General features: G+C 41.5%; 1 protein-coding gene across 9 annotated transcripts in view; it reads left to right on the forward strand.

The window, feature by feature from the left end:
- The window catches only part of ppp1r9a (protein phosphatase 1, regulatory subunit 9A), a 106,392-nt gene that overhangs the window by 35,551 nt on the left and 56,753 nt on the right, over window positions 1-14,088 (forward strand). For all 9 annotated transcript variants that reach the window (XM_041809051.1, XM_041809055.1, XM_041809054.1 and 6 more), the window contains exons 3-4: window positions 7,631-7,763; window positions 9,187-9,307. In XM_041809051.1, the coding sequence (XP_041664985.1) occupies window positions 7,631-7,763; window positions 9,187-9,307 (254 nt within the window). The remainder of the gene's footprint in view (window positions 1-7,630; window positions 7,764-9,186; window positions 9,308-14,088) is intronic.

Raw genomic sequence — 14,088 nt, forward strand, 5'->3', positions numbered from 1 at the left:
GAAGTTCTTCCACACCAAACTCATCAAACCATGTCTTTATAGTCCTTGCTTTGTGCTCTGGGGCACAGTCATGCTGGAATAGAAAAGGACCTTCCCAAAACTGTTGCCACAAAGTTGGAAGCATAGCTTTGTCCAAAATGTCTTGGTATGCTGAAGCATTAAGATTGTCCTCTATTGGAGATAAGGGGTCTAACCCTGAAAAACAGCCCCATGCCATTATCCCTCCTCCACCAAACTTCACAGTGGGCACAGTGCAGTTAGGCAGGTAACCCGCATCTACCAAATCCAGCCTCACCAAACAGAGAAGCATGATGCGTCGCTACACAGACCACGTTTCCCTACAGTCCAGTGTCGGCATGCTTTACTCCCCCCATCTGATGATTGGCATCGGACTTGGTGATGTGAGGCTTGCATGCAGCTGCTCGACCCATTGGAAACCCATTCATGAAGCTCCCACTGCACAGTTTTAGTGTTTCCATTGCCAGGAAGTTCAGAATTCTTCAGATATGGAATCAGCATAATGTTGGTGCTTAGCAGCCGTTGACCCCTCTCTGTGACTTTATGTGGTCTTACAAGGTCTGACTTGCTGTTGTTGCTAAATGCTTCCACTTTCTAATTATATCACTTACAGCTGATGGTGGAATATCCAGCAGTGATTAAATTTCATGAGCCATCTCATTGCAAAGATGGTTCTAATACAGTACCACACTTAAAGTCACTGAGCTCTTCAGAGTGACCCATTTAGTATTACACTTTTGTAAAAGGAGCCTGCATGGCTGGTGCTTGATTTTATTCACCTTTGATGGTATAGGTTAGCATCCACAAAGATCCATGGATTGTTTCACATCTACAAATAATCCAGGCTTTTTTCTGATGTGCAATGCTTGAGGAAGGTGATGAAACCAAAGATATGATAGATTGATATTTTGTTTTTTTAAATTCTGAAATTCACCCTTTAGTGCTGTCAGCATTAATGCATTAGTCATAATGCTATTGAAGTCTAGATTTAGTGCATTCATTGTATTTATCACATACATTTCATGCTTTATAGTTCCTTTAAGCACACTTTGGTGTGTTCTCCCTGCAGCCACAGAGATGTAAATGAATTACACCATTGTGTCTTACTGTCTCTTTTCAGTTTAAAAACTCACAGACACCTTTATTCCTGTCCAGTCCATAACGAGTTCCCTTTTCCTGGTTGAGGTCATGTCATAATCTTATCTACCCTAGGTTTCTTTTTTCTTTCAAAATAAAACAGGTCTGTATCCAACCAGGAAGCAAATTACCCTCAGTGAACAAAAATGAAACAAAAGCAGTTTTACTGACAAAATAGTGGAATATCAAAGTGCAACGGATAGGACATTGTTGCAATTACCTTTTGAGCTGAAGCAGGTGATTCTGGCACAACCTTACCAACTTCCAAGGTGCTTGGAGGATGAAGAAGGTCTTGAAGAGAACAGAAATATCCAGAAACACTTGTAGTTTAGAGAGCAACTTTTTTAGACCAACGTGCTTTGGCTTGGGCTGCACGGTGGCGCAGGGGATAGCGCTGCTGCCTCACAGCAAATGAGCAGTCAGGGCCTTTCTGTGAGTTTGCATGTTCTCCCTGTGCATGTGTGGGTTCTCCTGGGGTACTCTGGCTTCCTCTCACCACCAAAAACATGCTTTTTAGGTTACCTGGTGACTCTAAATTGGCTGTAAGTTTGAGTGTGAGCGTACCTGGTTGTATATCTTCACCCTGCGATTGACTGGCAACCAGTCCAGGGTGTACTCTGCCTCTCCCCCAGTGACAGCTGGGATAGGCTCCACCCCCCTGTGACCCCAACAGGATAAGCGGTAGCCTATAGAAAATGGATGGATGTTCGGTTTGTAGCCTTCATCAGGGTCATTAAGAAACACATTGCAAACAACAATTGAATACAGTAGCATGAAAACAGAACAAAGTGTAAAAAAAAATTCAAAATGACGCCAACACCAGCCGATAGGGTAACACCAATGGATTGGTTAAGTGATCATGTGGCTTATGACCAGTAGACACAACCAAAGGGGCACAAGGAGTGTCTAGGAAACTGACATCAAATTTGAATTGGAACAATTACCTTTGTAATTACCTTTAGTAATTTTGAGATTAGTCACGATTGAATGTATTAATTGTTTGTCAGCCCTATACAGCCATTATACAACCCTATGGTTGCCATTATCTGGGTAGAGACAGTGTTAATCTTAAAGTTATAGAGATACTTCAGAGTGGACCGTAGGCTGCAGAAGAATAGACGTCATTTTAAACTGGGCATACACATATTTGTAATGTAAATGCAAAGTCAGACACAGATTTTGAGTCACTTGAGTTGTTTTCATGCAGTGTACAGAGCGATACGATGGCCAACCACAAGCTGACTACGGCCTGACCAGCTGCTCCTGACTGGTCAGATGGATTTCTGGCATGTTTGATATTTTGGTTGTACGATTGCACACACTCCCATAGTGAAACCAGAGCCACAAGCAGAATCCTCAACTTGAGGGCATTTTTCCTTTGTGAACTATCAAACATCCTAAATCATCATGGAAACAGCAGGAATAACTTCCTAATGCCCGCTGATAGTAAAGGATATGAATGGGCAGGAAATAGTCATACTTGTGGACCTCCAGCTGAGAGGATTTGACTTTAACCTCAGTATGTTAGACTTTTTCAAAGGCATCAGGTCCTGCACAGCCATCAGACCGTATAGTGTGAGCACAGAAATCGTGCACAATGGTCATGTTAACTTATATTAATAACAATAATAATTATTGATGTTTTAACAATAACCAAAACCTAGCATTTTAAATCCCATCAGCAACTTTAACATGAGCTCTGATGAGGATTCCTCATCTCCCTCAAATAGACGCTAAAGGAACTGCAGTTATTTACACTTGGCTTCGTTTTTCAACACCAGAGGTTTCGGACTGCAGAACCAAAGAGTTAGAGTGATGCAGCCTGTGTGAGTAAATACTCAATGAGGGCCACGTGTTTGTGCATGCATGGTTCAGATAAGGGCTGAGAGTAAAGACACCATGCCAGTCAGGTTAGCAATAGCTTTAAGTGTCTGCTCCACAGCTCTCAGAGCTTGCCTGCTCTTGTCCTCAGGTCCCTGTGGTAAAAAATCAGCAGGCAGCAACGTTCAGCCAAACAGCCAAGGTTAAACAGTCCCAGTCCACCTCACAATTCTGCCTTTTTCACCTTATCTCTCCTGTTTTTTTTTTGGTTAAAGAGAAACCAGTGAGAGATGATATTGTACAGTGAATCAGAAAAGGAAATCAGTGCATTTTTTGGCTTATTGAATATCAGTCCACACAGGTTGACCTTCACATATCAGAGAGCTCTATCTCTTTTATATTCTTTTTTATTGTGAGGAGCAGTGATTTTAAAGTGTTTTGTCCCTAAGGGTGTCTGAAAATTTCCCAAATTGACCAACCATAGCCTTTCCTCCCAGGGGAAACCAGGTGGTATTCAGACAATCAGGAGATATTTACAGGTAATTCCTTTTTTAGAGGCAGACGTGTTCCTTTATCTCGTGGGCAAATGCTTTCCTATTTGACGCTGTAGTCTGTCTTTTCTGTTTCTCTTCCGCCCTCCCTCTGCCTTCCTTTTCTTATTTCCCCTGTGCACGCTCTGTCCTTTATCTTGTCACTCGCTCTTTTGGTCACCATCGCTCTCTGGACCATGCCTTCCTTTTCTCAGTTCATCTGCTGTCAGATTTTTTTTTTTTTTTTAAGAAATCCCTCTCATGCCCTTTTCTTATCTATCTCCATCACTGCACCTCCGCCTCCGCCTCTTCTCTGCTTGCTTTCTCTCACGGATCCACCCTCATCTGTCCTCATCTCTCCTCATGACCTCTCTCTCTCTCTCGTTCACTCCCTCTCAAGTGACTGGCTATTGCTAATGTGTTTGTAGATAGCTCGCAGTGACAGAGAGAGGCCATTAGAGAGGGTACTGACTGCCAACAGTGCCATCGTGTCCAGGACGTCCTGGACAGTGCAAATGCTGGTGTTAGCAATCGTCAGCAGTGTGTTTGCCTTCATATCAGTTGTTTATGTGTTATTTAATGATATCTAAGTGTCTGTGTGCTTTTAGAGCATTTAAATGCCATGCACAAAACTATTTCCTTGTTTGTAGAGTATGTGGGTGTCAGGCTGTGAGTGTCTATGTGCATGCTAGCGTTAATAATGCAGGGCTGTTGATCACACTGAATGATTGATGACAGCTAGGTCATGGATAAAGCTCATGCAGGCTCACAGAGGAAGAACAAAAACCGACGCTGGCAGCATCACGCCACATCAATGAGCCCAGGCTGTGTTTACAACCAGCGCACTTGCTTTGATGCACAGACTTTTTTTTACTTATTACTCCATCTAGTTTGCAGTCTTTGTAATGGGTTATGAAATTCTGTCCCTCATCTGCTGTAGCTTGCAAGATTTGCAATGATTTTGACTCAGAATTTGCTGCTTGTATTTTGTTTACCCCTTTGTGACCTTACTGTCTGAGATCTCACTCCATTTCTGCACCCATACATGGAAAGTGCAAACATAAACCTCGCTTTAGGCTTTAATCAATGCATGTGATGTGACATGATGCCTTATTGATCTCCTTGTGAAACATATTTCCTCTTTTCACCTAATTCAGAGAGGGCATGCGGCTGCAAGCTGTCACTAATGTGATCAAATCTGTGGGAATGAGTTGTCATTTGCATCCTCTGTGCAGCGTGTTATGGATTTATTCCCTTATCAGCTGTAGTTACAATTTATGTAATCACAAATGAGCTGCATGCAGCTGATGACGATTAACGTCATCCAGCTAAAGGTCCGATATTCTACAGAGAAATCTTTGCTTATTAGATGGAGGAAGATGCAGAGAATGTCACTGATGTTTTGATAATAGCGGCTACAATTGGTGTGCATGTTCAGGTGTGTGCAGACAGCTGCATAGTCACCTATAGCTTCACCTAAGCATGCTTGGGTGTTTGCAGACATCTTTGGAAACCTGTGCATCCAGAGTTCTGCAGAAAAGCTGCACCAAAGACGTGACAACGGCATGCACGTTCAAGTGTGCTCTCACACAGCTCTGTCTCCTCTGCTCCTCTTCCTCTGGGTGCAGACAGCAGTGAGAGTGCATGGCAGGGATGAGATGTGAACTGACGGTCGACTTTTGCTGTAGAGGAGACGATGCTACAACCCCACACAGCTCCCTTTCCCACATTTACACACTGTTTTTCTCTGCATTTCTGTTTGTTTAAGGACTGATGTGCAGCTGTAGTTTATTTACCAAAGTGCTAGCCTCATCATGTAAATAATGCATTGGTTGGGAGCATAATGGCTCTAATTAGCTTTCATTTATATTCATAAACCTCCAAAGTAGGATGACTCCGCCTGCAGATCAACAACAGTTATCATCAGAGAATAGAAACATCTAATTGTATTTATATGGGTTGTAATTGTTGGTAATGTGTTGTTTCATATTATTGAAGCCATCAAGTACAAAAAGATCCTTTCAGGGAACAATACAGTCTGTTATTTTGATGATTCATAGCATTTTGAAAAAAAAATCATGAGGTAGGTGCTAAGGAGAGGAAAAAGTCAGTTAAAACAGCAAGAAAATTCCTGTAAACTGTCTAGATTTTTCAAATAATTGTATATCAACATTGTATAAGTGCTACTAAGACATTCCCTATGAGTTTTTCTGTATTTTTTTGCAATTTAAAATGTGAATATAGCCTATATTTGGGGTCCAGGACTTCTGTTTTTGTTGGTATAAAAACAGGTCTCTACAGAGATGTGAAAAAGTAATTGTCCCCTTCCTTATTTCTCATTTTAGTGCATGTACGCCACACTTAAATGTTTCAAGTCATCAACAAATTTTAGTATTAGATGAAGACAAGTAAATACAAATGCCGTTTTTGAATGATGATTTTATTTATTAAGGGAAAAAGCCATCCAAACCTACCTAGCTCTATGTGAAAAAGTCATTGTCCTCTTTGTTAAATCATAAATCAATGTGATTAACCCCACTCTTTGGAAAGCTGAGTTCAATTTCACTCGACACAGCCAGGCCTGATTGCTGCCAGACTTGTTGAATCCAGAAATCCCTTAAATAGAACCTGTCTGATAAAGTGAAGTAGGCTAAAAAATCTCAAAAGCAACACATCATGGTGCCATCTTAAGAAATTCAAGAACAGATGAGAAACAAAGTCATGGACATCTATCAGTCTGGAAAGGATTACAAAGATATTTCTAAGGCTTAAGGACTCCAACTAACCACAGTGAGAGCCATTATCCACAAATAGAGAAAACTTGGAACAGTGGTGAACCTTCCCAGGAGTAGCTGGCCTACCAAAATGACTCCAAGAATGTATGACTCATTCAAGAGGTCACAAAATAACCCAGAACAACATCTAAAGATCTGCAGGCTTCACATGGCTCAGTTAAGGTCAGAGTTCCAAGGCCAAAACCATTGCGGATCAAAAGGAACACAAAGGCTCATTTCACATTTGAGTAAAAACATCCTGATGATCCCCAAGACTTTTGGGAAAACATTCTGTGGACTGACGAGACAAAAGCTGAACTTTTTGGAAGGTGTGTGTCCCGTTACATCTGGAGTAAATCTAACAAAGCATTTCATCAAAAGAAAATCAAACCAACAGTCAAACATGATGGTCGTAGTGTGATGGTCCAGGACTGCTTTTCTGCTTCATGACCTGGATTGCTGTAATTGATGGAACCATGAACTCTTCTCCCTGTCAGAAAATCCAGAAGGTGAATGCATGGCCATCCGTTCATGACCTTAAACTCAATTGAATGGGGTTATGCAGCTGGACAATGATGCCAAACACACCAGCAAGTCCACCTCTGAATGGCTTGAAACAAAATGAAGGTTCTGGAGTGGCCTAGTCAAAGTCTGATGGCATGACCTTAAACAGGCCAGTCATGCTGGAAAATCCTCCAATTAGGCTGAATTAAAACAATTCTGCAAAGAAGAGTGAGTCAAAATTCCTCCACAGCAATGTGAACGATTCGTTGCCAGTTTTTGCAAACTCTTGCTGGCAGTTGTTGCTGCCAAAAGTTGCACAACAAGTTATTAGGAATTTCTTTTTTCTCACAGGGCCAAGTAGATTTGGATGGCTTTTTCCCCTTATAAATGAAACCATCATTTAAAACTGCATTTTGCATGTACTCTGGTTATTATTGCTTAATTTTAGTTTGTTTTATGATCTGAAACATTTAAGTGTGACAAAAATGCGAAAGAGTAAGAAATCAGAATGGGATAAATATTTTTTCACAGCTTTGTATAGCATCTCATTTTACTATCTGGTATCGTGTCAGCCTTTATTGCAACAGTGCATGCAGCCTCTTACACTTGAATTCTGACTTAAAATCTCAGCTGTGCAATGCTCTGCACTTTTGCACCTATTGCTTATGTTTCTATTTATATGCTTCATTATAAATATCAGTGCTGTATTACTTAACGGCATATTCTGGTCAAGATACATGCTCAAATTTCCCCAGGGAATACATGAAGTACAGTACATCTGATTTCAACCTTTGGTATTTTATTTCTTTATGTGACTCCTGTTAACTCCATCTTCTCCCTCTTTAGGTGTTCAACACCTACTCCAACGAGGACTACGACCGGCGAAATGAAGAGGTGGATCCTGTCGCCTCCTCCGCAGAGTACGAGCTGGAGAAGAGGGTGGAGAAACTGGAGCTGTTCCCTGTGGAGCTGGAGAAAGGTGGGAAAGAAAATCTTAGATTGTGGAGGTGGATCCTGTCAGTTACTTGCTATACCCAGTAGACAAAATCACCCACATGTGGGATGACACTTTTTTTTCTAATTAAAGGTGTGATATTTCTAGTTTTCTTCTCTCTATCTCGCTTATTCACATCCTCCTGTCAGTGTCTCTGTCCACTTCTCCACATTAGGATTTCAAGTTTTGAATCCAGCCTTATTATTAGAGAAAACCCTGTCTGATTTTAAAAACTCTTATAAAATTGTCTGCTGTTTTTAAGCCTTGTATAACAGCACAGCAGCTCACAAGAAATCTCCTCAGATCTCTTTAAAAAGATATCACAATGCTTTGTTTGTTTGAATCCCCTCAGCTACAAAGAGGTGATATTTCATCGTCTTTTTCCTGCCGAGGTTCTCCTTTGTTGAAATCGAATACTCCCTAAAATAGAATGGCTGTCAATGGTAGGTTTTCACCATCCACTCCATGTTATGTAACCCTACAAACCTGTGAATATTTAATGCAGGATGGAGATGGAGGAATGTAACACTGAGGGGGAATTTCCTATTTATGTGAAGGCCATCATGCCTGAGTAGACATCGCCTCCTCCTCTGCATTAATAAATCAATTGTTTGCGTGCGTTCATCCATTAACTTCTCTGTGCATCCTCAAACCAAACTGACTTGTACTGGAAGACATTTTGGGTTCAATCTAGGCCTGGGCAATTAGATGAAATTGCAATATGGCCTGCTGCAATTTACAAACCGCAGAAGTTGCACTTTTTCTTTAACTTGAAAGGTGTCAAAATACCAGTATTCATTTTTGCATCAGCAGAGATTTTTTTGCACATTTTGCATAGAAGTCCTACTAATCACTAATCCCTACTTGCATCAGTGCTGATGTGCCATGCTGCTGCTGACAAAGCTTCACCTCCTCCACCCCAGCCTCCTCCTTTATAGCTTGTTGCAACCTTATATTCAGATTCATGCTACTATGGATTAATTGCTTCTGAAATAATTTGTTTTCAGTACACATTGTCATACTTGCATCCATCCATATGGGGGTTTCTAGCCATGCGCTTCCTAGAAAGTCAAAGCACGCAACAGCGTCTTTTGTGCAAAGCCTTCTCTGGCAAGTAAAACTGTTGATCCATTTGCAATAAAATGGTAAAATGAATGATGAGTGTATTCCTGACTGAATTTAGGCTATGATATAGAATCAATAATTGCTTGAATTTGTTGAAAAATACACAAGATGAGGAGCCTAATGATGATCACATATTAAGTTGCAATACTGGGGGAAAAAAATCGCAATTAGATTGTTTTTGCAAGTTACTTCAGTACTAGTTCAATCCAAGTGCTTTGGAAAGTTAAGACACAGAGGTTTTTTCCTTCCCCTAAAGTCATGTATGTGATCCATATGTTTTCAGATGAGGATGGTCTGGGGATCAGCATAATCGGGATGGGTGTTGGTGCTGATGCAGGACTGGAGAAACTGGGCATCTTTGTCAAGACCGTCATTGAGGGAGGAGCTGCAGAGAGAGACAGCAGGTGAGATGTGCTCTCTGTTGCACCATATCCATGCGTTAACTGATATACTTTTATACTTCTGTACAGCCTGATGCAGGATTTTAAAATCATCTAGGGTGCCAGGTAAGCTCAGTTGTTAGAGCTGTACAGAAATAGATTTGTGGCCTCACAGACCTCCATAGCTCCTTGGTTTCTGTCCTCTGCCCAGCTGTTCCATTGTAGTTGCCAAGGGGAGCTTAATGTATTCAGAAAGTCTTCACTGTTGCAGCCTGATGCTTCAATCATCTAATTTCATTTTTCTCTAATTAATCTACACTTAGTACTCCATCATGAAAAAATGAAAACAGAAATTTTAGAAATTTTTGGCAAATTTGTTTAAAAGAAAAAAAATGAAATATCACATTGACCAATTTATTCAGACCCTTAACTCAATGCTTAGTTAAAGCACCTTTGGCTGCAATTACAGCCTTGAATATGACACAACAAGCTTTGCACACCTGGATTGTGGGATTTTCTGCCATTCTTCCTTGCAAATCCTTTCAAGCTCAGTCAGGTTGGTTGGGATCTGTCAGTGGACAGCCATTTTCAGGTCTCTCCAGAGATATTTAGTAGGGTTTAAGTCAGGGCTCTGGCTGGGCTGCTCTAGGACATTCACAGAGTTGTCCCTGAGCCACTCCTCTGTTCTCTTGGCTGTGTGTTTAGGGTCATTGGCCCAGGCTCAGTGTCCACACTGACACACTCACTGACTCTCAGGCCATTCCCGCTAAGTCTGTGAGTGTGTCAGTGCTGTCCCACTGTCAAATCTTGAAGTGCATGAGGGATCTCTTGCAGACTTTATGAGCCCTTCGTGCACCCTTTCCGTGAGTGGGCATATCTGCAGACTTAGCATGAGAGAATTACCCATAGTTCATAGCATTGTGATGTATGATAGGGATTCCCGGGGGAAGCCTGCTTGTTAATGCTATGAAGGCGAAGTGAAAAGTGCAAAGTGGTAAACTAATATATATTATATAAAACAACCTTCATCCACTGAGGAAATACACCTATTGGTGAGGCACTTTGGTTTATATTTTTGCAAGATGCTGACAAGCTCATCCATGTGGGAGTAGATTGCAGTTTGTAGTTTAAGGCTGTTTTACAGCTCAACCAAGAATGTCGTAACATGATGCCATGCTGTCAATGAAAACCAAAGCGCTGTCCCATTCCTAGTCATATTACTTCGAGTCCATGCAGCCTCATGCACTTAACCACTTTCCAGTTGCAGTCAATTAAGCCTTTCGAGCTAAGGGTTTAGGCAGGAGATTGAGAATCAGCCATTGTCATGATGAAAGGTGAACCTTCAGCCCAGTCTGAAGTCCTGAGCACCGTGGAACAGGTTTTCATCGGGGATATCTCTGTACTTTGCTCCATTCAGCATTCCCTCAACCCTGACCAGTCTCTCAGACCCTGCTGCTGAAAAACACCCCCACAACATGATGCTGCCACCACCATGCTTCACACTTGGAGTGGTATTGGGCAGGTGATGAGCAGTGCCTTGTTTCCTCCAGACATAACATTGAGAATTTAGGCTAAATAGTTCAGTCTTGGTTTCATCAGACCAGGGAATCTTGTTTCTCACAGTCTGAGAGTCTGTCAGGTGCTTGTTTGCAAATTCCAAGTAGGCTTTCATGTGTTTTACTCTGAGGAAAGGCTTCTGTCTAGCCACTCTGCCATAAAGCCCAGATCAGTGGAGGGCTGCAGTGAAGATTGTCCTTCTGGAACTTTATCCCATCTCAAGACAGGATCTCTGGAGCTCAGTCAGCATGACCATCAGGTTCTTGGTCCCCTCTCTTACTAAAACCCTTCTACCTGATTGCTCAGTTTAGCCAGGAGACCAGTTTTTTGAATAGTCCTGGTCGTGCCAAACTCTTCCATTCGAGAATCATGGAGGCCACTGTACTCTTTGGAACCTTCACTGCAGCAGAATTATTTGTAGACTTCCCCAGATCTGTACCTATAAATTCTGTCTCTGAGCTCCGCAGGCAGAGTATTCAGGGTTTTGAATTCTTTCTGAAAGCACTGTATGCGTTCGTAGTTTCTAACAACTCTAACAATATTTAGCATATTTTGCCCAATGCTACCCCCACGATTAGCTGTGGTATTGCAACGTTTGGTCCGTATCCATAAGCTTCAAAGGTAACACAGAGTGCAAATGAAATAAATGTAGAGTACAGACAGCAAGCTCCATTCATATCTGCATGCATTTTGAATGTAGAGCTCGAACAAGCCTTCAGGATGCTGTCTATCATGGAGAATATCAGAAGTACCATTTTAGTCAAATTGCCAGTTGCTCTTTTTTATTTGTGTAGGGCTTCATATATCAGATCTGAGGTCTACCACTTTATCATCTTGTATTTTGATGTATTTCCTGCATTCATTTCTCATGAGCTCATGAATGATATTTGTTGAAGTCATAATTTCTGAGAAGAAAAAACAATTTATAAACCTCCTGCCTAAATTTGAATTTTTTTATTGGTTAACTTAAAATACTTTTACAACACTTAAACTATTCTTTAGTATGCCATAGCTTTTAAACCACATGCCAACTTGCTGTAATCATGCTGTTAGGATGCTAAATCCATCCGTTCACTGTCTACCACCAGTGCCAGGGTGTTGTGACAGCAGGAAAAGCAATGGAAGAGTACAGCCACGTACCACACCCCCTGATTCAGGTTGAGGGTTGCAAGGTTGCAAGGGCAGAGTGATTGTAGTTATATCATACATGAGTCAGCAACTTTGCCACCTTCAGAAAGAACTTACAAGTCATATGGATATGTGTATATGGTTATTAGAAATAAAGTTCCTAGAGGAATTAAGAAAATGGGAGGTGGTAGAGATGGAAGAAAACTCTCAAACACCTAGTTAGACCTTGAAAGTCATATCAGCTTCTGAGCTCCACACACTGAGCATAATGTCAGAGGAAAAATTAATGATCTCTTTGAACTAGGTACCACAAATTCATAAAACATTTTAAAACATGATACAACAGCATCAGTATGTGCAGAAATAAAAAAAGCTTTACTCATCTTCTATAAAACAAAAATGCACACAGCAATTAATCAGCAGTTTATTCTCCACTTTCCCAGCACCACCTTTTCTCCTACACACACACACAAACACACTCTAACACTCTGTCCCTGTCAGATTTAGCAGCAGGGTTTCGGATTAAATCCTCTGAGAGAGGCCCAGCGCGGGCGCCTGGAGCCTCACACAGGACTGTACTGTGTGTGTAGGTGTGTGTTATTGTGCGACAGAGATGTTGGATCATTGTGTTTTATCTCAGCATTACTTCGCAAAAGTTTGGCTGCAAAGAAGAAAGACTGCTTGTATATTCAGAGCACGTCTGCATCTGTGTCCCTGCTTGATGTGTCCGTGTTGCTGCTGCTTGTGTGTCTATGTGTGTTATATTATAAGCATGAAGAGTGCAGAGTAAGCACCCAGTCAGGAGGAGAGGAGGAGATGACAGCTTCCCAGCAGGCGAGCTGTGTTGTTCTGCCTCTAACCAGCAGCTTTTTCCTCTAACTGAGTGTGTGCTGGTTCAGGTTCCCCATAAACAGATTAAAAACGATCGTTATGTGAGAGCATGCGAGCTCCTCATACTGACAACACCAGAGCACCGGGCCTGTTTGTGGTAGGTGTGTTTCATCCTTCGAGGATTATTTTTTTTCCATTATGTCGAAGCCAGAAACACACGAGAGAGAGATTAGTCACAGAGAGACGAGGCTGAGGAGGAAAAGACAGAGCTTGTTCAAAAGTGACAAAGGTTGATCCCGCTCTAAGATGACAGACGTACCGCCTCTGAAATGTGTCATTTCCTTCAGCGAGTATGCAAAGTTGAAGAGATCAGAGGAAGAGTGCAGGAAAGCTCAATTTCAGTTCATTTCTGAGTGTGTAGAGTTGAACTTTCTGTTTATTTGTTGAAACTGAACAAACTTAAACTGGTTCTAAATCTTCCTGATGTAAGAGATGTTGCCATTTTGTTAGTAATTAATAAATGCATGACTCAAAGGAAAGAAAGAGGCTGTTCTAGTTGTGAGAAATACATTGCAACTTTGGCTCAGAATGCATGAAACGTTGCACATCAACACTCAGAGGTGTCTTATGTTAGTGAGAGATAGCACAGACATTTATTAAATGAAGTAAACATTCCAAACTTTTTGTCTGTGAAGCATCACCATGTTAGTATTGTCTTTAAAGTTGGCCATTGCCCCTCTGGGGTGGGGGGCAAAGTTATGATAAAGGCTGCAGCAATAGACGTATCTCTATTGTAGCCTCTATATTAGGTCTATTTTTCAAGCCTTTTAGTCTAAGGCAGGGTTTCCCAACCATTTTTCCTTGGAGCCCCCCTACCTTCTCCTTAGAAAAGCGGAACACCCCCAGGACCCAAGAGGAAGAGAAAATGACACACTGCCGTCAAAAATCAACACAGAATTTAATTGTTTCATTGATAAAACCCTAAAAAAAGGCCTAAGAATGTTTTTTAATCAAAAGACCTTTGTATAAACTACTTAATAACTGCTTTATCATGGTTTTAGTCAATATTTGCAAATCTAAATTTGGCAGCCTCAGAGCAGACAAAGTCCCCCGAGTCATGACTCCTTAAATTGTGACGTGGAACCGAATGTAGCCAATCAAGAAGTGAGCTGACTGAGGAACAAGGAAGCAGGCGTAAATAAAAACAAGCATGGCTGACCTGCTGAAGCACCGTAAAGTTCGGTGGACTTGTGAAATGGAGGAGTTTGCACTGTCTCCAGGATTTTCTC

Source organism: Cheilinus undulatus, linkage group 16 (genome assembly GCF_018320785.1).
Source record: "Cheilinus undulatus linkage group 16, ASM1832078v1, whole genome shotgun sequence".
Lineage (NCBI taxonomy): Eukaryota > Metazoa > Chordata > Actinopteri > Labriformes > Labridae > Cheilinus > Cheilinus undulatus.